Here is a 24,691-nt window from a genome sequence, read left to right as displayed (position 1 = left end):
GCTCTTTAGCCAATAAAGAGAGCTTTTGAACGATATATGACACGACACATCTGTGAGGGGAGGTCTGCCTGGTAGAGGCGTGAGAAGAGCTTTATTGCGCAATTCTCGAGCTTTTCACACTCTCACACCACAGGGTGTCAGGTTATAGGCCTGAAAATAGGGGGCGACCACATAATAGTCTGGTGGAGTATAAAGTTGTATTAACCCGGAAGTGCCACAGCCAAGATGGCTGCCGACCTGGAAGTGGCTGTTTTACAGCCGAGTGAGCAGGCAGACTATGACACATACACATATATGTAGTACATCATTCAAAACTGTGAAGTGTCTACTTTTTGTGCCTTCATAATAAAAACAAAATGTTGTGCTTTTGGCAAATAAAGAAAATAACCAGGGTGTGCATTCAGACATCTCTGTGTCCTTGACCATCTTCCTGAAACACGTTACAAACATGAACTGATAACGCCGCCAATACTTATCACACGAACATGATACATATGTCTAATGAAAGCCTGAAATGTCTACTTTTAAATGAGGTAATTAAAATCGAAAGCAAATATTGTCTTTTTAGGTACAGTTTTCCTGGCTCGACCTCAGCACTAATGTGATCCCACCTACCGTGTGCGTGCCATTCATATGAAAATTACCTGAGTGGGCTATGCAAACAAGATCAATGCCCCCAACCAATGCTATAAGAAGCACAAAGTTTTAACAGATTCATTCACTTATCGACGCTTGGAAGATGAAACCCTTTACAGCTGAGGAAGCTTGCTGGAATGAGCTTAATGGGAACAACCTACTGTACATTTTTACTCGTGTATGTTTCTATGTAACACATTAATATAAGATTAAAACACAATATATTGGAACAAATTTAATTATAAGTGTGTTATTTCTTTTGCTCCCTCTTTTGAATTAAGAAATGAAATAACAAAGCTCAAAAAACTTTGAATAACAAAGAATAAAAAACATTTAAAAATCGTTCGTTAGGAATTAAAGTGTCTAAACAAATTAAATGTAGTAATACCAACAAATGTTGACTTCCCGGGCTCCATGAGGGAAGCAGCATATAAATCATACAGAATGATGGTTTTTGAAAGATATATCCATAATCCATTATATAATCATATATATATAATCCATTTGTCTCAATTAAGAAGCAGTTAAGTTGTTTGTTTGTTTTTTTAGTAAAGTGAAGAGATATTACCCAGCATCAGCATTGCAATGCCACCTTTAAAGCAACTATGCAAATGTAGTTCCTGCACTTTCCAAAAATAAATCTCGCAATGTTTTCGACTACATTTACATTTACATTTACAGCATTTGGCAGATTCCAAGAGATAGACGGCTGAGAAGCCAATGATGGCATGACCTCATTTTTGGGAACCCGCATTTGACTGACAATTACTCCTTCCAATAGCAATGAAATGGGCCGGGACCTATACAGCTGTTTAGCCAATAAGCAGACGATTCCAACGCTATGCGGCATGCCGTATGTTCTTTGCCTGTGTCTGCGTGAACTGGATGCGCAAAGGAATTCTTGCGTAATCCCTGACCTTTTGTCCCTCTCACAGCTCAGGGTGTCAAGTTACAGGCCTGTTTTCACACCAGAGTGATAGAGAGAGAGTCTAGGCTTATTTATGGCGTGTCAGACTGAGCCTGCAGCCTTTTATATCAAAGTTATATAGTAAACAAGTACACAAAAACGCTGCACCCGACGACCAGGGCCGTAGAAAAATATTCATATAAAATACATTTTTGGGTCTTTTGACTTGAATTTTTTTTTGGTGAAAGCCGTTAGTCAGTCAGTTGTTATTTGGTCCCTAACATGTTCCAGAAAAATAAGATTAATCAGTTTATCAGGTAAACAACCCAGGCGGAAATGAAAACCTGCATTCAAACCCCTGTAACTTTGTGCCAGTAAGGCCTAGAATCAATCTGAAACTAGAGTTATCTAGTTAGAGAATCTCTTCTTTCAAATGAGACCAGGCTCACACCTGTATGTCAAAGTATGTGGGAGCTGTACCACTTTTTGTTGGGCAAGTCATATAGGCGGAGATCCTTAAGAGGTTTTAAGGACTTTAACTATGACATGTTTGACCAAACTCAGGTTTATTCAGTACGATGGAAGCAAGACTTCTTCAGGGCACAAATACTAATGCTTAAAGGTATGCAACTTAAACAGTAGCTGTTTTATCGTAACTCGTTCACTGCACAATATAAACAAATGAGTGATATATAGTTTTGTTTCTTATTTTGTTTCTATAATTTTTCAGAGAATAAGGAAGACATAGAGCAGGAGTTGTCTATAGGCAAACGACTCCGGGTAGCACCTCTTAAAAAAACATGGTCATCACCAGCACATACTACTTGTTACTCGCTAAAAGAGAGAGCGGAAGCTAAGACCGAAAATGTGTGTTGTAAAGGTTATATTGTGTAACATTATTTGTGCACATGTTTATATTACAGTGAGAGTGTCATTGTCCAATAAATATTTTAAACAAACTTATACACATACACATATATATAGGAATATCCAGAATGTTTTTCTTTATTAAAAAGTGAATTGCAATTCTCTAGAAAATTGTCTTGGTCTTTATTTAACTATGAATATGCACTAAGAAATGTGCTATGTAACAAATGGGTTTTGTTGTGGTCTTGCTGGGATTATACTAGCATCCAAAAGACAACATATGTTGACCAGCACACCAGCATCCCAGGCTGGTCGGCCAGCACACCACCAACCAGCACCTAATGCTGGACCAGCATACCACCATCCCAAGCTGGTCCCAGCATGCAAAACATACCTTATACTGGACCAGCCAAGAGATTGACCTCTTTACTCCCTTGTAGTTGCTGAGCCCAGCTCTGCTCTGTGATCTGCCTGAAGGTGAATGTCACAGCGGCGCTCCTGATTGACCGGCAGATGGGGTTTGGATGCCCCACATAGCACTCTGTTCCAGTGGAGTTAACCATGGTACTGAGGAATCTTGAGCTTCAAACACATTTTAAGGTCATGTTCTGACTGATATTGGTGATGTCTGTATACATCCTCTTTACTACATACCTGTTGATGTGGTAAATGTAATGCAGGTTTACAAGGAGAAATGCAAAACCACACTGCTTTTGTTTGATGCATTAAAATGTATAATAGTTGATTAGTTTATCAGCATTAGATGATTAATAAGGATTCAGAACATAGACTCATTTCTGCTGTGCAAAAGACATGAGAGACTTCTCACTTCTATGTGGTCAAGGCCATACTGCTAATTTTACACTTCCTGTTTTAACTGTGAGGGTGTGAATGTGATCTATAGAGTGTGTTCATTATAATGAGACACACTGCAGCAGTCGGTCAGTGTGTGTTTAGCTCTAATTCTCACTTTGGATTAATGTGTTGGTCCTCAGGAAGAATGCAGTTGTGTTTTCTTCTCCTCCTCCTTATACAGCTTCATGTCACTGAAGGTGAGTCTGCTGATCTCTCTCTCTCTCTCTCTCTCTCTCTCTCTCTCTCTCTCTCTCTCTCTCTCTCTCTCACACTCTCTCTCTCATCCCTGTTTAATATTATTTCAGGAAATGCTGTATGTAAGATTTTATCTTTAAACCATAAAGTCATTCACTAATCTTACTTATTATATGAAAATATAAAGTTTTCACTGATCAACTAAAAGTATTTGAGTTTTGAGTTTTTGCTGCCAAACTGAATGTAAATAGAAAAATAAACGAGAGAAAATGTTCATTATTGGACTTTAATAAAACCTGCTTAACACTTATTAAGTAAGAACTTTCTGCCAGGTCTTTATTAATCCCCGTCTATGTCCTGGGTTCATGTAGAACACAGAGTCTCCTTCATCATGATGGCTGTTCTGGTTGTTCCTTCCTCGTCCCCCTACACCTTCCTCTCGCTCTCTCATTGGCTGTTACTCATCGAGGTTCTTTTAGCGTCGTACATGTGGTTACATCACAAGACTTTGTACCAATCATGTCAAAGATACATGAATCACTGGGGTGTGTGTAAACTCTTCACAGAATGGGTCACGCCCCTTCTGTCATGATCCTCTACAATCTCCTTATTTGGATAAATTTGAGAAATGTTTGCTTTTTTATTGCCTTTAGAGTCTGCATGACAAGCCTCTAAACATTTTTGCCTGACTCTATATAAATGTTATGCAGGGCTCTTCAGTTTTGAAGACAGGCAAGAGTGACATACTTTAAATATGCCGCCCCCCCCCCCCCCCGTAAATAAATAAATAAATTATGACATAAAACATTAAAAAAAACTTAATATTTGAATTAAACAAAACATATTAAATTATACAATGTATTGCTGGTGGTTAGTGGCCTTATTTTTCTGAGATTTAATTTATGATAAATTCATTATTTTATAAAATGTCAAAAAACCGGGGCCCCTGGCACCATCTCTGGGCCCCTAGTTGAGAACCACTGGCCCTAGACTACTTGTTCTGAGCAGGTGTTGTCAGTGAACAGGCTGTAAAACGTTTGGCTAAGTTACAGACACTCATGAAAAACTCATGCTGATTATCTGGGAAACGTCTCTAACAGCAGTCACAATGTCATTGTTTGTGTTGAAGAAGTTGTGAATTTGTTGTAACATTTTCTCTGTGGGTGAACAAGGATGATGCTGAACAATTCCAGGATAAGCTTTTTTTTCATTGGATGTTGCATTAAATCTTACACAGATACAATAGTGCTATTTTCTGATTGGCAATTGTGTAGCCTCTTTGTTTGATTGGCTGATAAGTGTCAGGCTCGACTAAGAACTCCAGGGGAGATGCACTTGATTCCTGCCCGATTCCATACAGACAAGGGTGTGGACAGATACATTTTGTGCGCTGCGGCTTATTAAATAAATGATATACAATAAGTTTTTCTGCTTGAGAAATACAATGTGTGTTGGGAGAGCGTGACAAAAGGCAGAAATGGGGACTGTCACACTCAATGCGTGACACTTGAGAGCCCTGGTTATGTGAGGAAACCACATGGTTGTAGCTGTGTGCTGTGAGCTTAACACCATACTGCAACATGATTTGTCTGTAGTTGCAGATGATGCAGTCTGCTGCTTATTTAAAAATACAGTACAATTGCACACTTCTTTCTCTTTCACCTACCAGTTGTGGATATTACTGAGTTATCAACATTTGTGATTATTGGACACATGTATGTTGTGGACATTAGAGAGTTGTGGAGTTACAGGATGTCTGTAGTTCTGTAGAGTTGCTGCAGATGGTGAACTGCTCATTATATCTTATGACATTAATCTGATGTTGTAACATAAGTATACATACTGTATGTTGATTAGTTCATGCTTCAGATTGCGCAATGAATCAACTCAAAGTGGACGAAACTCTTTAATTATAACTTAGTAAACATCTCTCTCCTTGCAGGCATACCAAGAAGTTTTTTATCATCCACACCAGAGATAGCAACAACTTCACCTTATTCCAGACCAGGTACCACACACCACTGATACACACTCGAATGAAAAGTCTTAGTTTTAGTGTTAGTAAGTTATTCAATGCTCTACATTACTTCTGATTATTTAAAGATGAGCTCATTATGTTCTCCTGTTCTCCTAACATTTCCAGGAACAGAACTTTCTCTTCTGTGTAAATGATCTCAGTTATACAAGTTATTCAAGAGTTATACAGTTTTATAAGAAATAACAAATATACAAACACCTTATCAATCATCATATTCAACTCTTCTCATCAATTATACAATCCATCACTCTTTCCTTTAAAACAGGCAAAGTTCAGTGAAACACGATTTAAGGTCATGTTCTGACTGATATTGGTGATGTCTGTATACATCCTCTTCCCTGCATACCTGTTGCCGTGGTAACTGTAATGCAGGTTTACAAGGAGAAATGCAAAACCACACTGCTTTTGTTTGATGCATTAAAATGTATAATAGTTGATTAGTTTATCAGCATTAGATGATTAATAAGGATTCAGAACATAGACTCATTTCTGCTGTGCAAAAGACATGAGAGACTTCTCACTTCTATGTGGTCAAGGCCATACTGCTAATTTTGCACTTCCTGTTTTAACTGTGAGGGTGTGAATGTGATCTATAGAGTGTGTTCATTATGATGAGACACACTGCAGCAGTCGGTCAGTGTGTGTTTAGCTCTAATTCTCTCTTTGGATTAATGTGTTGGTCCTCAGGAAGAATGCAGGTGTGTTTTCTTCTCCTCCTCCTTATACAGCTTCATGTCACTGAAGGTGAGTCTGCTGATCTCTCTCTCTCTCTCTCTCTCTCTCTCTCTCTCTCTCTCTCTCTCTCTCTCTCTCTCTCTCTCTCTCTCTCTCTCTCTCTCTCTCACACTCACACACACACACACACACACACACACACACACACACACACACACACACACACACACACACACACACACACACACACACACACACACAGAGAAGTAATTTATACTGAAGTACGTGTCCCTTAGTGACACCTGTTTTCGGATTGCATAGGAAACTCTTCCACAATCCCACTAAGGAATGTGTCCTAGTTTGCATGGGTTAGTTTTGAAGATGATCAACTATCAGAGTTGGTCTTCCCATGAACGCAGGTGTCCTTTCAAGTCCCGGGGTCTTCTAACAAAGGATCCACTTCAAGTTCTTTTACCTAATCTATTGTTTGAATTTTTAAATGATGGAGTCAGACTTAGACCTTCATTGTCTTTTCAGGGTCCTCACAATGGGAGGCCTTGTTTTTATTAAAAGCAATGCAATACAGATAGATGTATGTAAAGTAAAATAAAAGAAAATTACAAATAAAATCTCCCTTGAATAATCAAACGGTATTAGAATAAGTAAAAGTAATTAAAATTCAAAGATTATAACAAAGCATGAAACACTCTCCAAGTGTAAGCTTGTGTTTGTTCTATGATTCACACAGAGCATAAAATGCACTGAGCCTGTTTACACTAGAATGCACACACAATGTAATTCAAGACAAGCTTTTATACATTTTCAAGCCTTTCACCGATTCACTATTCTTATTGACTTTAATATCAACACTCTTTTCCATTCCTCTCTCACAAAACCGACATCCTCCACTATTCCTCTCTCAAATTCGGTGACACTGTGTCAGCAACCATTTGTATTCATTTTAGGGTACAGTATACTTCCTTTCAAAAGGCACAATCTTGCAATATCATCTTAATAACTTAGTCCTTCCCCCACATGCATTGTGGTTTCCCTTTATGGGTTACAGATATTCATCAGCGACATTGTCAGCAGTATCCTATGAGCATTGAGGGATTTTTTAAGAGAGCTTTCATATAACACACTCAACACATCTTATCTTTTAACAACACAAGCAATATTACTGCATACATATTTTGAAAGCAAAGTAAATTAAAAAAAATTAAGAAAACTTAATCACTTTAATATTCTTCATCTTGATCATTTCTTCATTTCTGTGTTGGTACAGAGTCTGATACTTTTTCATCCATTGATTTTTTTAAGCTTCATATTCTTCAAATCATTCACCAGTTGTTTAATTTCTTCTGTTGCCAGTTCTTTTTTCTTCTCTTTGTCTCTGTCTCCTAGCTCTATGTTGTCTGGTATTTGTAGTCTGAATCTCACTTTTCTTTTGTATGGGAATATGAGAGCAGGGTTTTGAAGTTGGATAGCATTGGTAAGGTTGCTCCATTGAGCATGAACTTAACCATTCATTTCCTTCATCATCCATTTTACTTACTCCTACTAAAGGTCCCATTCTTACAACAACACACACACATATTACTATCTCAGGAAATGCTGTATGTAAGATTTTATCTTTTAAACCAGCGGTCTCCAATCTTATCCACAAGGGGCCGGTGTGGGTGCAGGTTTTCATTCACACCAAGCAGAAGCCACACCTGATTCCACCTGTTTAATCAGCTGTTCTTGGCTTATAGTAAACTTTGGTGTGGCTTCTGCTTGGTTGGAATGAAAACCTGCACCCACACTGGCCCTTTCCGGATAAGATTGGAGACCCCTGTTTTAAACCAAGTCATTCACTAATCTTTCTTCCCACTTCATAGTTTTGCTGCCAAACTGAATGTAAATAGAAATATAAACATGAGAAAATATTAATTATTGGATTTTAATCAAACCCGCTTAACACTTATTAAGTAAGAACTTTCTGCCAGGTCTTTATTAGTCCCCATCTATGTCCTGGGTTCATGTAGAACACTGAGTCTCCTGCATCATGATGGCTGTTATAGCTGTCAGCGGTGCGGACAGATAATTTTGGGCGCTACAGTATATTAAATATATGATAAATAGTAAGATTATCTGTGTGACAAATACAATGTGTGGCAGAAGAGCATGACAAAAGACACTTGAGAGCCCTGGTTATGTGAGGAAACCACAAGGCTGTAGCTGTGTGCTGTGAGCTTAACACCATACTGCAACATGATTTGGCTGTAGTTGCATATGATGCAGTCTGCTGCACACTTCTTTCTCTTTCCTCGACCAGTTGTAGATATTCAGACTGTATATTTATTCAGACTGTATATTTATAATAACACCGTCCAGTGTCACCCATATGAGGATTAGGTTCCTCTTCAGTCTGGTTCCTCTCAAGGTTTCTTTCTTCTATTCTAGGGAGTTTTTCCTTACCACTGCTGCCTGAGACATCTCAGACTTGCTCATTGGGGGAAAAATACCAACACATTTAAACATATCTAATATTAATCTTGAATTTTGTATTCTATCAAACTTTATATTATTCTTTATAATAACCTTTTGTTCTATGTTTATGTTCTGTAAAGTTGCATACAAATGTTATACAAATGTTCTGTATACAAATAAACCTGAGTTGAATTGAATTACCGAGTTATCGACATTTGTGATAATTGGACACATGTAAGTTGTGGACATTGGTGAGTTGTGGAGTCACAGGATGTCTGTAGTTCTGTAGAGTTGTTACAGATGGTGAACTGCTCATTATATCTTATGACATAAATCTGATGTTGTAACATAAGTATACATACTGTATGTATTTTGATTAATTCATGCTCCACATTGTTAGTACATTAGGACATCAGCTTACAGCAAAAACCCCACACTAACTTTATCTGCTTCACATCCTGTAGGTTTCACCACCCCATTGCACTATAATGAAACAACTGTACACCCTAATATACCTTCTGACACAGGTAATGATCAACACAATACATTAACATCTGTTCATTTAAATTGCACTTACTCTCTTCTTCTGTCCTGTTCATTTACTGTAGTTTAAGTCTATGGTTCTTTTAATTGTGATGGATTTTGTCTCACATTTAACAAAAATCCACCAATCTCAAAACATTAAAATACACAATAAGAACAAAAAAAAAACATTTTTAGTGAATTGTTGGCCTTTTGTAAAGTTTATTCATTTACTGTGTATGTACTCAATACTTGTTTGGGGCTCCTTTTGCTTTAATCACTGCTTCGATTCTGTGTGCCATGGAGGTGATCAGTCTGTGGCATTGTTGAGGTGCTTTGGCACTGCTGAGGTGTTAAATAGAAACATAAACAGAAGAAAGAGATCATTATTGGACTTTAACCAAACCTGCTTAACACTTATTAAGTAAGAACTTTCTGCCAGGTCTTTATTAATCCCCGTCTATGTCCGGGGTTCATGTAGAACACTGAGTCTCCTTCATCATGATGGCTGTTCTGGTTGTTCCTTCCTCGTCCCCCTACACCTTCCTCTCGCTCTCTCATTGGCTGTTACTCATCGAGGTCCTTATAGCGTCGTTCATGTGGTTACATCACAAGATTTTGTAACAATCATGTCAAAGATACTTGAAACACTGGGGTGTGTGTAAACTCTTCACAGAATGGGTTACAAATGTGCTTACCCGTGTGGTGTGTTCACACTGTCATTAGAAGTGTGCACCAGCAGTTAGCCCCTTCTGTGGTGTGTCACTATAATAGAAGTGGGTTTCGTTGTTCAGAGTGAATTAACACTTGACCATGTGCGTGACAAACGAAGAGAGACCTTTACATTCAAACTCACAATCTCATGTGGATAAATTTGAGAAATGTTTGCTGTTTTATTGCTTTTAGGGTCTGCATGACCAGCTTCTAAACATTTTTGCCTGACTTTTTAGAAACGTTATGTGAGGAAACCACATGGCTGCAACTGTGTGCTGTGACCTTAATACCATACTGCAACATGATTTGTTTGTAGTTGTGGATGATGCAGTCTGCTGCTTATTTATATATACAGTACAATTGCACACATCTTTCTCTTTCACCTACTAGTTGTGGATATTCAGACTGTATATTTATTCAGACTGTATATTTATCATCACACCGTCCAGTGTCACCCATATGAGGATGAGGTTCCCCTTGAGTTTAGTTCCTCTCATGGTTTCTTGCTCCCATTCTAAGAAGTTTTTCCTTACCACTGCTGCCTGAGTCACCTCAGACTTGCTCATTGGGGAAAAATACAAACATATTTAAACATATCTAATATTAATCTCATCTAGAGTGAGGAGCTCGGTCACTCGGGAGGAGCTCAGAGTAGAGCCGCTGCTCCTCCACATCGAGAGGAATCAGTTGAGGTGGCTCGGGCATCTGTTTTGGATGCCTCCTGGACGCCTCCCTAGGGAGGTGTTCCGGGCATGTCCAACCGGGAGGAGGCCCAGGGGAAGACCTAGGACACGCTGGAGGGACTATGTCTCTCGGCTGGCCTGGGAACGCCTGGGTATTCCCCCGGAAGAGCTGGAGGAAGTGTCTGGGGAGAGGGAAGTCTGGGCATCCCTGCTTAGTCTGCTGCCGCCGCGACCCGGCCCTGAATAAAGCGGTAGAAGATGGATGGATGGATAGATGATATTAATCTTAAATTTTGTATTCTATTAATCTTTATATTATTTATAATAACTTGTTGTTATATGTTTATGTTGTGTAAAGCTGCATACAAATGTTATACAAATGTTCTGTATACAAATAAACTTGAATTGAATTACTGAGTTATCAACATTTGTGATTATTTGACACAAGTAAGTTGTGGACATTAGTGAGTTGTGGAGTTACAGGATGTCTGTAGTTCTGTAGAGTTGTTACGGTTAGTGAACTGCTCATTATATCTTATCACATTAATCTGATGTTGTAACATAAGTATATGTATGTTGATGAATTCATGCTCCACATTGTTAGTACATTAGGACATCAGCTTACAGCAAGAACCCCACACTAACTTTATCTGCTTTACTTCCTGTAGGTTTCACCACCACAGTGCACTATGCTGAACCAACCGTACACCTTAATACAACTTCCTACACAGGTAATGATCAACACGTACATTAACATCTGTTCATTTGCACTTACTCTCTTCTCCTGTTCTGCCATCATTTACAGAAAAAGAAAAGTCTCTTGAAACTATTCTGTATAAATGATCTCTATATAGATTCTATATAAAGAGTGAAGGTGCACTTCTGGCATCATTGACCTGGGTTCCCATCTTAGGTAGCGTCTTTTCTCCTGGCACAATTATATTGCATAGGAATCATTAAACAATTCCACAGTAAAATTGGCTGATCTTTAATTAGAGTAGCTCATGCTGAAGTGATCTAAATGAGTTTTATCAACTAAAATGTTTATATATATTTTCATTTTATGATGAATTGAAATGTGTCCACTGGGGCAATTACAGTATATTTCCACATCTGGTGATTTGAGAGGAATTACTAAGAAATTCCCCAGGAGAATTGGCTAATATTTATTCTGAGTTTAGAGTAGTTCATGCTGAAGTGATCTGAGTGAGTTTTGTCAACTAACATTTTACATTTTTTTTTATGACGTCTTAAAATGTAGCTTGTGGAAAATCTATATTGCCAGATGGTGGCCATATATGGTGAATTAGGTGGTGAATAAGAAGAAAAAAAAAAAATCCAAAGTAAAATTGGTTGGAATTTATTTTATCTATACATTAGGTCATGCTGAAGTGATCTGAAATGGTTTATAAACTAATAATTAGTATCGTATATTTATAATAGATTTTAATCCATTTTACTTTTTCTCTCTCTCACTCACTCATTTTCTACCGCTTTATCCGAACTACTCGGGTCACGGGGAGCCTGTGCCTATCCCAGGCGTCATTGGGCATCGAGGCAGGATACACCCTGGACGGAGTGCCAACCCATCACACACTCACTCTCATTCACTCACACATTCACACACTAAGGAAAATTGAGATGCCAATCAACCTACCATGCATCCTCACCTTTGTGTCTAAGACCTTTTTGTATATGAAATAATTCTATTGGAATCTATCATCTCACCCTATAGGTCTGGTATATCACAGCCGTCCCTGAGTGCCATAATATCTGTCGTTTTGAATGGTATATTTAATATGGGTAGTCGGTACATCAGGTTCCCCTACACTGTGCGAGAACAGGCAATTTGAGAAATGTTTGCTTTTTATTGCTTTTAGTACCTGCATGACAAGCCTCAAAACATTTTTGCCTGACTCTTTAGAAACATTAAGTGAGGAAACCACATGGCTGTAGCTGTGTGCTGTGAGCTTCCCACCATATAACATGATTTGTCTCAATTTAAAATGCAATTTGCAGCAATGTCTGGTTTCCCAAATGTAATCAGCACAATTGACTGCGCTCATGTTGCTATAAGGGCACCATCTGAAAATGAATTTGCTTATGTTAATAGAAAGAATGTGCATTCTATTAATGTGCAAATCATATGTGACTCCAACATGACCCTCACAAACATTGTGGCATGCTGGCGTGGTTCAACACATGGTTCCTTTATCTTGACACATAACAGTGTAGGGAACAGACTAAATGCAGGCGCAGTAGCTACGTGATGGCTGGCTTCTTGGTGAGTTTAACAATATTAAAAAAGTAGAAAAATGTAACAATTTTGCTTTTAATATAATTATAACAATGTTGCTTTTAATATAATTATAACCTGCAGACGACAGTGGCTACCCCTGAGACGCTGGCTCCTCACCCCATTTTTAAACACACAGAGCGCAGAGGAAACTCATTATAATGAGGTCCACTCTCGTGCCCGCGCAGTCATTTGCATTGACTATTTATGGTTAAAAATGGGCATGTACAGGGCGGGATTTGAGGTTGGTTCACGTACGCACATCTGCGGGTGATCTGTGATTTATAAAGGGAACATTGCTTACAGGTGTGCGTACGCACGGTTTTATAAATCGGATTTTTTTGGGGCGTACGCCATTTTTGGCTTTTGGGGGTACGTAAACTTTTAGTAGGGATCCTACGCACAGGTTTATAAATGAGACCCCAGAAAATTATGATGAGAGAAAAAAAAAGAAATGCCATCCCAATTTTCCAAGGAGCAACCAGAACCTTTTTTTCCACTCCTGGTTCAGCTACCTTTAGGGACAGCAGCAGAGGGGAGCTAGCAGCAAAGCTAGCTTAGTCACAAACAGAACATGAGAAACCAAGTGCCTCCTCCCTGAATATCCCTGTGGGATCCATCCAACAACCTGAGAAAGGAGACTTCCAAAAGGCCCAACAAGAAATCCTCTTAACTTCCTTTTCCAACAAAGAATCGACAATTTCAGGTTCTTTACCTGCAAAAAGCAAATTATTATAGGCAAACGAATGAGTAGGCAACCAAGACACTCCTGCGAAAACCTCAGATAAGTCCAGCTATTAAATAATTGAAGAATCAGTGGTTAGGATGCTTCTCAGTGCCTTTCCCAGCTTTGGAACATCACCCTTTTTTTTTAAAGAACAGAACCACAATACAAGCAGAGCCAGTAGCCATCGATTATTAATCCACCAGGTTTTTTAACCAAAGTTATCAATCCACTATCTTTCTTTCACTGGACACTGCTGCAGAGCTTCTACGAGGAGGAGAGCAATTTAATCAAGCTTTTCATTTTCATTGTTGGCTAGCATACATTGTCAAGTTAAGAAGTTAGGCCATTTGTCAGTAAATATTTCCTGCATAACGTATCATGACAGCCTAGCGAGGCACAACGTATCATAACCGCCTAGCAGGGCATAGCATGACATAACATAGCCTAGCGAGGCATCGCATAACGTAACATAACATAGCCTAGAGAGTCCTAGCACAACGCAATATAACCCACAGCAAGGCATGGCATAACGTATCACAACAGCCCAGCGAGGCACAGCCCAACGTATCACAACCGCCTAGTGAGGTTTAGCACGACGCATCACAACAGCCCAGCAAGGCATAACCCAGCGTAACGCAACACAACACGGCCCAGCACAACGCAACCCGACTCAGCCCAGCAAGGCATAGCATAACGTAACGCAACACAGCCCAGCAAGACATAGCATAACGTAACGCAAAACAGCCCAGCGAGGCACAGCACAATGCATCACAACAGCCAACAAGACAAACACAGCGCAACGCAACACAACACGGCCCTGCAAGGCACAGCACAACATAACACAACCCAACATAGCCCAGCAAGGCATAGCACAACGTAAACCAACACAGTCCAGCGAGGCACAGCACAACGCAACGCAACACAGCCCAGCACGGCACAGCACAACGTAACACAAACAAAGCCCAGCGAGGCATAGCATAATGTAACATATCGCCTAGCATGGCATGGCATAACATACCATTACTGCCTAGGGAGGCATAGTATAACATAACAAACGCCTATCAAGACACAGCATAACGTATCATAACGTAACAGCCTAGGGAGGCATAGCACAACACAACATAATGCCCGGCAAAGCATGACACAACGTATCATAACAGTCAAGCGAGGCACAGCATAACGACACAAATGCCTAGCAAAGCATGGCCTAACATATCACAACAGCCTAGCTAGGCACAGCACAACATAACGCCTAGCAAGGCATGGCCTAACGTATCATAACAGGCTAGCGAGGCACAGCACAACGTAACGCCTAGCAAGGCATGGCCTAGCGTATCATAACAGCCTGGCGAGGCACAACATAGTGCAACGTAACCTAACATGGCCTAGCAAGGCATAGCATAACGTAACGCAACACAACATAGCCTAGCAAGGCACACCATAACACAGCCTAGCAAGGCATAGCACGACGTATCACAACACAGCCTCGCGAGGCACAGCATAAAGTATAAAAACAGCCTAGCGAGGCACAACATAGCGTAACGTTACCTAACACGGCCTAGCAAGGCACAGCCCAACGCAACGCAACACAACATGCGTGCCATATCAATTTACCGTAAGTTCAAAGCGTCTTCAAAACTTCCCCTTCGGCTCAAGTATACTAATAGTAATCACGACCTCTTATAGTTCCATATCACGAACACAAAAGGAGATAGCTTGCGGTTTTAAACTCTAATAGCCACCGAGTTTAAATCGCAGCAGCAGCAGCAATGCAGAGGAAACAGCCCCATAACATAACGAGCTGGCATAGCATGTATAGCCCTGTTTGAAAGCCCCAATATTGGGCTTAGGAATCAGATCAGCTGATGGGCGGGGTTAGAAAATTTGACATCAGCTGATAGCCGAGCTTGACTATGTGGCCTACCTGAACTGAGGCTGAACGCTATATTTTTAGTGTTAACGGTTAAACTAACCGCATGTATATTTCATTGGTTGCCTTTTTGCTACATAGTGGTAATAGCGCTGAAAACAGAAAGCGAGGATCTACGAGCTTCTACTGACTGTCCTACAATAACACTTAATAAAATATCTTCTTTCTTCTTCTTCTTCTTCTACCGCTTATCCGGGGCCGGGTTGCGGGGGCAGCAGTCTAAGCAGGGATGCCCAGACTTCCCTCTCCTCAGACACTTCCTCCAGCTCTTCCGGGGGAATACCGAGGTGTTCCCAGGCCAGCCGAGAGACATAGTCCCTCCAGCATGTCCTAGGTCTTCCCCGGGGCCTCCTCCCGGTTGGACATGCCTGGAACACCTCCCCAGGGAGGCGTCCAGGAGGCATCCGAAACAGATCCACCTCAGCTGAACCACCTCAGTTGACTCCTCTCGATGTGGAGGAGCAGCGGCTCTACTCTGAGCTCCTCCCGAGTGAACGAGCTCCTCACCCTATCTCTAAGGGAGCGCCCAGCCACCCTGCAGAGGAAACTCATTGCGGCCGCCTGTATCCGGGATCCCGTCCTTTCGGTCATGACCCAAAGCTCATGACCATAGGTGAGGGTAGGAACGTAGATTGACCGGTAAATAGAGAGCTTCGCCTTGTGGCTCAGCTCTTTCTTCACCACAACAGATCGGTATATCGACCGCATCACTGCAGAAGATACACCAATCCGCCTGTCGATCTCCCGCTCCATCCTTCCCTCACTCGTAAATGAGACCCCAAGATACTTAAAGTGGAGGAGTTTAATCCAATATAAAATGGAAATTTGAAAATGTTAGATAAATCTCACTCATATCACTTCAGCATCTGAAACGGTTTATCAACTAACAATTTGGATTGTTTATTTTATAATAGATTTGAACCCATTTTACTTTTTCTTTGTGTACCCTTTATGTACCATTACAATATGTAATGATTTTTAAATCGTCAAGCCTTCATTCCCATAAATACTGTGAATTTGTTTTGTCATGAATTACAAAAATATTGTTTTGTGTTAATTTATTATTTAAGCACAATTACCGCAATCTAAAAGCCGCTCCCCTGAAATATAAGTATTGCTAGTTTAACCGTGCTATCAGTAAGATTGGCTGGTTTAACCCCAGTCTGTATTTACTGTATGGTATTGTTGGGAGACTCCAAAACAAACCATAGAAAGTTATATTCAGATGGAATGAACACCTTTAATGATGTATAAATCAAATAAATTAAGTTTTATAGTTTGGTAACTGAGAACTCAGATACAGAGGTGTGCCAGGAGAGTGTTCCTAAACATTCTTCTACAAAAACCTCTCTCTAATATCTCTGAGACACAATAAATATATCAAACTTGAAAAAAACGGGTTATGATGGGGATGTTATACAAATAGATTTTTGGAGTTTTTACCTAAAATGCCTCTAAACATTTTTTACTGTGTCTTTAGAAGTGTCATGTGATGAAACTACATGTCTGTAGCTTGCCACAATACTGTGAAATGATTTGTCTGTAATTGTGTATGATGAAGTGTGTTGTTATATAGGAAATGTTTTAATTGCACAACTCTTTCTCTTTGACTGACCACTTGTGGATATTAGAGAGTTATTAAAATGAGTGATTATTAGACACAAGTAAGTTGTGGACATTAGTGAGTTGTGGAGTTACAGGATGTCTGTAGTTCTGTAGAGTTGTTACAGATGGTGAACTGCTCATTAACACATCATTAACTGGTGTGTTCATACAGGCTGCTGGCTGAAAGGAAATAGAGAGACAGAACGGATCACTGCATACACAGGAGACTCAGTACTGCTGCCCTGCTCCTGCACTGAGCTCCACAGCAAACCTGAGACATTCACATGGTGGAATAGAACAGGTGGATATAACTGGACACAGATATCTCCTGAGAGTGATGAGTACAAAGAGAGATTTCAGCTGGTTAATGATCACTCTTCAGGAAATCTCTCTCTGCTCATATCACACCTGACTGAACAGGATGGAGGAGAATACAGGTGTGATGTTAATTGGGATGAATACAGATACGTCAGACTCACTGTTAAAGGTAAATGTGTCATTTTTATTCACAATGTTACTTCAGTGATAATCTCATGACAGATTATCTGATGTTTGTAACATCAATACAATATGTTTGTAATGGCCACCAACACGCCTGTTTATAGGCTCTCATTCACATAGCTGCAATTAGCACAACAACCGCGACACCTGTTCACGCCTCTATATAAGACGCAGAGTTTCGGTGTGCAGACAGAGTCTATGTCAGAGTAGAGCAGTAACACGTAACAGAGCGGGTCGTGTAGTTAGAAAAAGAGTTTCAATTGAGTTTTAGCACGGTAATATGAGAGGTACACACACACACACACACACACACACACACACACACACATTCCTGTTTAATACTATGTAAGATTTTATCTTTAAACCATAAAGTCATTCACTAATCTTACTTTTTATATGAAAATATAAAGTTCTCACTGAAAAGAACTTTATGTTCTGCCAAACTGAATGTAAATTGAAATATAAACAGGAGAAAATGTTCATTATTGGACGTTAATCAAACCTGCTTAACACTGAGTCTCCTTCATCATGATGGCTGTTCTGGTTGTTCCTTCCTCGTCCCCACTGGTGTAGTCTACTGTACGTGATACGCAGGTATACGCTGTATGTTTTTTGTTCACTATGAAATGTACATTGAAAATTGACAGCTGATAAAACCTGTGCTCCAGGCCCCATATTCATATAACATTTAAAGCTAAATGTAGCTCTTAAAGGTAAAGTTCACCCAAAAAATGAAAATTGTGTTATTTCCTCACCTTCAATTTGTTCCAAAACTGTATGAGTTTCTTTCTTCTGTTTAACACAAAAGATGATATTTTGAAAAATGTTGGTGATCAGACAGTTGGCAGCACCCACTGACTTTCATAGTCTATATTTTTTTCCTACTGTGAAAGTCAATGGGTGCTGCCATGGGTGAAACTCATACAGTTTTGTAAGAAATTGAGGGTGAGGAAAAATACAATTTTCATTTTTGGGTGAACTTTATACCTTTAAGAACTACATTTAGTCTTAAATGTTATATGAATATGGGACCTGGAGCACAGGTTTTATCAGCTGACTGTCTTTTGTTGCTTATAATAAATTGGAATGTTGATAACACATACACACACCTTCCTCTCGCTCTCTCATTGGCTGTTACTCATCAAGGTTCTTATAGCGTCGTACATGTGGTTACATCACAAAATTTTGTACCAATCATGACAAAGATACTTGAAACACCGGGGTGTGGGTAAACTCTTCAAGGAATGGGATACAAATCTGCTTACCCGTGTGGTGTTCACACTGTCTTTAGAAGTGTGCACCAGCAGTTAGCCCTTTTTGTGGTGTGTCACTATAATAGAAGTGGGTTTTGCTGTTCAGAGTGAATTAACACTTGACCAAGTGCGTGACAAATGATGAGAGACCTTTACATTCAAACTGACAAGCTCTTCATTTGGATAAAATTGAGAAATGTTTGTTTTTTTATTGCTTTTAGTACCTGCATGACAAGCTTCTAAACATTTTTGCCTGACTCTTTAGAAATGTTATGTGAGGAAACCACATGGCTGTATGTATGTTGAAGTGTGTTGCTCTGTAGGAAGTGTTGAAAATAGTCTATAGATGTGGATATTAGCCTCTTCCACTGAGAGTGGGGTGGGGCTAAAATTATGAATCATTCTCAAAAGCAAATAAAGATTGAATGAATTTTCACATGCATTATATTAGAAAAATGGGAAGAAACTCTGATGACCACAAAGACCATTTCCACCTAAACAAAACACAATTCCAACAAGCTTGTTTGACCTGGAAAGCTGAGTTTTTGTGACCAATCTCACAGAACTAGAAGCAAAAAAACATAAAACTTTCGTACAGCCATAGCAATAAATATGCTCTTGCATTGGTGTTTCGAGATTATAATCCATATTCCGATATAAAAAGCCCTCACAATAAATGCCTTATTTTATCATGCCTTATTATTGGATTATGCTTCAAATGACACAAATTTAGGGCATTTCCTTTGATACTATTAGCTGAAACCTTTGATACTATTGGCTGAAAGGAGAATTAAGCAGTTAAATCGGTCAAAAGGATCTCAAGCAAATTATGTTTGGGAGAAATAAACAAAGCTTAAATCCCAGTTAAATGTCCTGGCCTTTAAATACAATGATGCAGTTATCTACAGTAATTAAGTGCGTTTTTTAATATTGAAAATGGCTGGAGAAAGAACACGATGTTTTATCGACAAATGACAGCGTGGTTAAAGTTTTTAAACTCACATATCTGAAAGATATGTAAACGTTTTTATTCTGGTTTAGTTTTGTTTGTTTGGTCCAAAGGTGTTACTGTTTGTATTCACAAAGTGCTGGCTTGCTCACTTCAACTAGGATGTGTCATGACACAGATTACAGTATTTAATTGTGGTTAATCCAGCCGCTCTTTCTGAAAGCACGATTAAACTAACCACGCATATATCTCAGGGGTGTGGCTTTTGGCTACATAGTGGTAATAGTGCTGAAAACAGAAAACGAGCATCTATAAGCTTTTACTGACTATAATACAATAACACTTAATCCATTCTAAAATGGAAATTTCAAAATGTTACTGTAGTTGATGAAACTCACTCATATCACTTCAGCATGACCTAATCTATGCTCACAATAAATACCAGCCAATTCTACTCTGGAATATTTTACTAATTTAATATGTGGGAATATAATTGCACCAGTGGGCACATTTTAATCCATTATAAAATAGAAATTTTAAAATGTTAGTTGATAAATCTCAATCAGATCACTTTGTAATGATTTACTCTATGCTTACCATAAGCATCAATTTTACTGAGGATTTCCTTAATTCCTCTTCAAAATCACCATATTAGGCAGTATAATTGCACCTGGAGGCACTATTTTAAAATTTAAGATGTTTGTTGGTAAAACAATCTCATGTCACCTTAGCGTAACACTCTATGAGCAAAAATAAATTTTATTTAATTTTACTGTGTAATTTTTTAATATTTTTTATTTAATGTCACCATATCTGTCAATAAAATTACACCAGGATTCAAAATTTAATCGATTACAAAATGTATATGTGAGTAATACTGCCAGATATGCAAGGTATGGTGATTTTGAAGCATGGATTCAAGATTCATAGATTCAAAGCATTTGTCATGTACCAGTGAGGAAAGCAGGTTTCCCTAAGCAATGAAATTCTTACTTTGCCATCCACAAGAATGCCAGGACTGTAACTACAAACTGTACACTATAAATGCAATATAATATAGTATTGCAAGTAAGTGTAAATATACTACAATTATGGCAGGAATATCCCAGGTATTTAAAGCAGCAATAACTTTAATAGATGTGCAAATTGAGATTGGGCTACATGAATAATATTAGCAGTATATAATGGTGGTGGTAATAGGAGCAATATAAATTACAATGTTCAAATGAGGCGAACAGTTGGACTGAGTGTTCACTGAGATGAGTGGCTGTGTTAGAGTCTAATAGCTGAGGGGAAGAAGGAGTTCTTTAGACTGGTTGTCCTACACTTTATACTCCTGTACCTAGGTCCTGAGGGTAGGAGTGTGAACAGTCCGTGTTGGGGTGGGTGTGTTCTTTATGGATGGATGCAGCTCTACTTTGGATTCTGTGATAGTAAATGGTCTACAGAGAGGGCAGTGGAGTCCTGATGATCTTCTCAGCAGTCCTCACCACTCTCTGCAGATGCTTGTGGTCGTTCGCAGTAGTGCCGCCATACAACGCAGTGATGCAGCTGCTCTCAACAACACAGCTATAGAAGAAGCTATAGTGACAAACGAAGATCATTTCAAAGTGATCTGAGTGAGTTTTAACTAACATTTTAAAATTTCCATTATAAAAAAATCCACAGTAAAATGGGCTGATCTTTATTGAGAACATAGAGCACATCATGCTGAAGTGATATGAGATGGTTTTATCGACTAACATTTAGAAAAAAATTTCTGATTGTGCTTCCTGGCACAATTATATTGCCAGATATGGTAACTGTGAATAATAATTATTAAAACATTCCACAGTAAAATTATTTTAGAGTAGGTCATGCTGAAGTGATCTGATTGAGTTTTATCAACTAAGAATTTTGAAATTAACTTTTTATAATCGACTACATTTTCCCTCCTGGCAAAATTATATTGCATCGGAATTCCACAGTAAAATTGGCTGATCTTTAATTATAGTAGCTCATGCTGAAATGATCTAAATGAGTTTTATTAACTAAAATGTTTAGATTTTCATTTTATGATGGATTGAAATGTGCCCACTGGGGCAATTATATTTCCACATCTGGTGATTTGAAAGAATAAATATTAGCCAATTCTACTGTGGAATTTCCTGAGTTTAGAGTAGTTCATGCTGAAGTGATCTGAGTTTTATCAACTAACATTTTGCATTTTTTATCTTATGATGTCTTAAAATGTACTTTGTTGGTAAACTATCACTTAATCACTATTACAGCTATCTAAAAGCCGCTACCCTGAAATATAAGTGCTGCTAGCTTAACTGTGCTATCAATAAGAGTGGCAGGTTTAACCAGTCTGTATTTACTGTATAGTTTAGTTGGGAGACTCCAAAACAAACCACAGAAAGTTATATTCAGATGAAATGAACACCTTTAGTGACATATAAATCAAATAAATTAAGTTTTATAGTTTGGTAACTGAGAACTCAGATACAGAGGTGTGCCAACCTGGCACAGGAGAGTGTTCCTAAACATTCTTCTACAAAAACCTCTCTCTAATATCTCTGAGACACAATAAATAAATCAAACTTGAAAGAGTTAATGGTAGGATGTTATAAAATAGATTTTTGGAGTTTTTAGGCTTATATTTGTAAAATTTTGTCAGGCCGAATTTTATTTAATCTTTTGCTGTGTTCCAGCTTCTCTTCCTCTGACCTGGTAATATATATATGTGTGTGCATCTCAATATATTAGAACATCATGCTAAAGTTCCTTTATTTCAATAATTCCACTCAAATAGTATAAATTCAGTACACACAGACTGAAGTAGTTCCTAACATGGAGGTGATCAGTCTGTGGCACTGCTGAGGTGGTTTGGAAGCCCAGGTTTCTTTGACAGCGACCTTCAGCTCATCTGCACGTTTTGGACTCCTGTTTCTCATTTTCCTCTTAACAATACCAGATTTTCTATGGGGTACAGGTCTGGTGAGTTTGCTGGCCAGACAAGCACACCAACACCATGGTCATTTAAGCAATTTTTGGTGCTTTTGGCAGTGTGGACAGGTGCCAAATCCTACTTGAAAATGAAATCAGCATCTTTTAAAATGCTGGTCAGCAGAAGGAAGCAAGAAGTACTTGTGCAGTGATTTTGGTTTTAAAAAAAACAACAACAAAAAAATAAAGTGGATAAAGATGACATTGCACCCCAAATCATCACAGATTGTGGAAACTTAACAATGGACTTCAAGCAACTTGGGCTATGAGCTTCTCCACCTTTCCTACTCTACGACCTTGGTTTCCAAATGAAATTCAAAACTTGCTCTCCTCTGAAAAGGAGACTTTGGAACACTGGGCAACAGTCCAGTTCTTCTCCTTAGCCCAGCTAAGATGCCTCTGATGCTCAGGAGAGGCTTAACAAGTTGATTACGACAACTGTAGCCAGAATTCCTTGACATGTCTGTGTGTGGTGGCTCTTGAAGCCTTGACCCCAGCCTCAGTCCATTCCTTGTGAAATTCACACAAATTCCTGAATGGATTTGCTTGACAGCCTCTCAAGGCTGCGGTTCTCTTGGTTGGTTGTGCATCTTTTTCTTCCACACCTTTTCCTTAAACTTAACTTTCTGTTAACATGCATAGGTACAGCACTCTGTGAACAGCCAGCTTGTTTGGTAATGAATGTTTGTGTCTTACCCTCCTTGTGAAGGATGTCAATTATAGTCTTCTGGACACCTGTCAGGTCAGCCTAGTGAACCAAACTGAGAGACCATTTTGATGGCTCAGGAAACCTTTGCAGGTGTTTTGAGTTGATTAGCTGATTGACATGTCACCATATTCTAATATTTTGAGGGTTTTTGTTAAATGTGAGCCGAAATCATCACAATTAAAAGCACCAAACTTTAACTTAAACTACTTCAGTCTGTGTGTACTGAATTTATATAATACACCAGTTTCACTATTTGAGTTGAATTACTGAAATGAACTTTCCCACGTGTTATTACCTTTATTTTGCTGCCAGAATTTTTCAAATACACCCTGTAGTTTTTGAGCTATACTCATTTAAATTTGAGAATAATGTTTTGAAGCAAGAGGCTCAAACAGACCGAAGATGGAAGAGTTAGACAGATAATAAAATGATTAATTATTGGACAAGAACATTGTGGACAGAGACTACAGGATGTCTGTATCTGTTATCTGTATCTGCATCTGTTTATGTTTTCATATTCAGTTATATCCCTAATGTGGACTTCAGTGAGTAGTGGAGTTACAGGATGTCTGTAGTTCTGTAGAGTTGTTACAGATGGTGAACTGCTCATTAACACATCATTAACTGGTGTGTTCATACAGGCTGCAGTCTGAAACGAAATAAAGAGACAGAACAGATCACTGCATACACAGGAGACTCAGTACTGCTGCCCTGCTCCTGCACTGAGCTCCACAGCAAACCTGAGATATTCACATGGGAGAAAAATACAGATGGATATAACTGGGCACAGATATCTCCTGAGAGTGATGAGTACAAAAAGAGATTTCAGCTGGTTAATGATCACTCTTCAGGAAATCTCTCTCTGCTCATATCACACCTGACTGTACAGGATGGAGGATATTACAGGTGTAATGTTAAAGGGGATGAATACAGATACATCAGACTCACTGTTAAAGATAAATGAGTCATTTTTATTCTCAATGTTAATGGGGTCAGAATTGTTTCGTTATTCTGAATAAATACACTATGATCCACAAATAAATATAAAGAGTTTCACAAAAATAAATTAAATTCACAAATAACTAAAATGGGATTTGCAAATAAAAAAAATATTTATAAATTGTATTTATTTGCGAATTGCTTCCTGTGCATTTGTGGATTTGAAAAAT

General features: G+C 38.8%; 1 protein-coding gene across 1 annotated transcript in view; it reads left to right on the top strand.

The window, feature by feature from the left end:
• Positions 1–24,691, top strand: part of LOC113660593 (obscurin-like) — a 79,572-nt gene that overhangs the window by 14,329 nt on the left and 40,552 nt on the right. The window contains exons 3-4 of the mRNA XM_047818192.1: positions 17,486–17,609; positions 24,164–24,478. Coding sequence (XP_047674148.1) covers positions 17,486–17,609; positions 24,164–24,478 — 439 coding nt within the window. The remainder of the gene's footprint in view (positions 1–17,485; positions 17,610–24,163; positions 24,479–24,691) is intronic.

Source organism: Tachysurus fulvidraco, chromosome 9, assembly GCF_022655615.1.
Source record: "Tachysurus fulvidraco isolate hzauxx_2018 chromosome 9, HZAU_PFXX_2.0, whole genome shotgun sequence".
In the NCBI taxonomy this organism is placed as follows: domain Eukaryota; kingdom Metazoa; phylum Chordata; class Actinopteri; order Siluriformes; family Bagridae; genus Tachysurus; species Tachysurus fulvidraco.
Note: the sequence above shows the minus strand (reverse complement) of the source record. Positions and strands in the feature narration are given on the sequence as shown.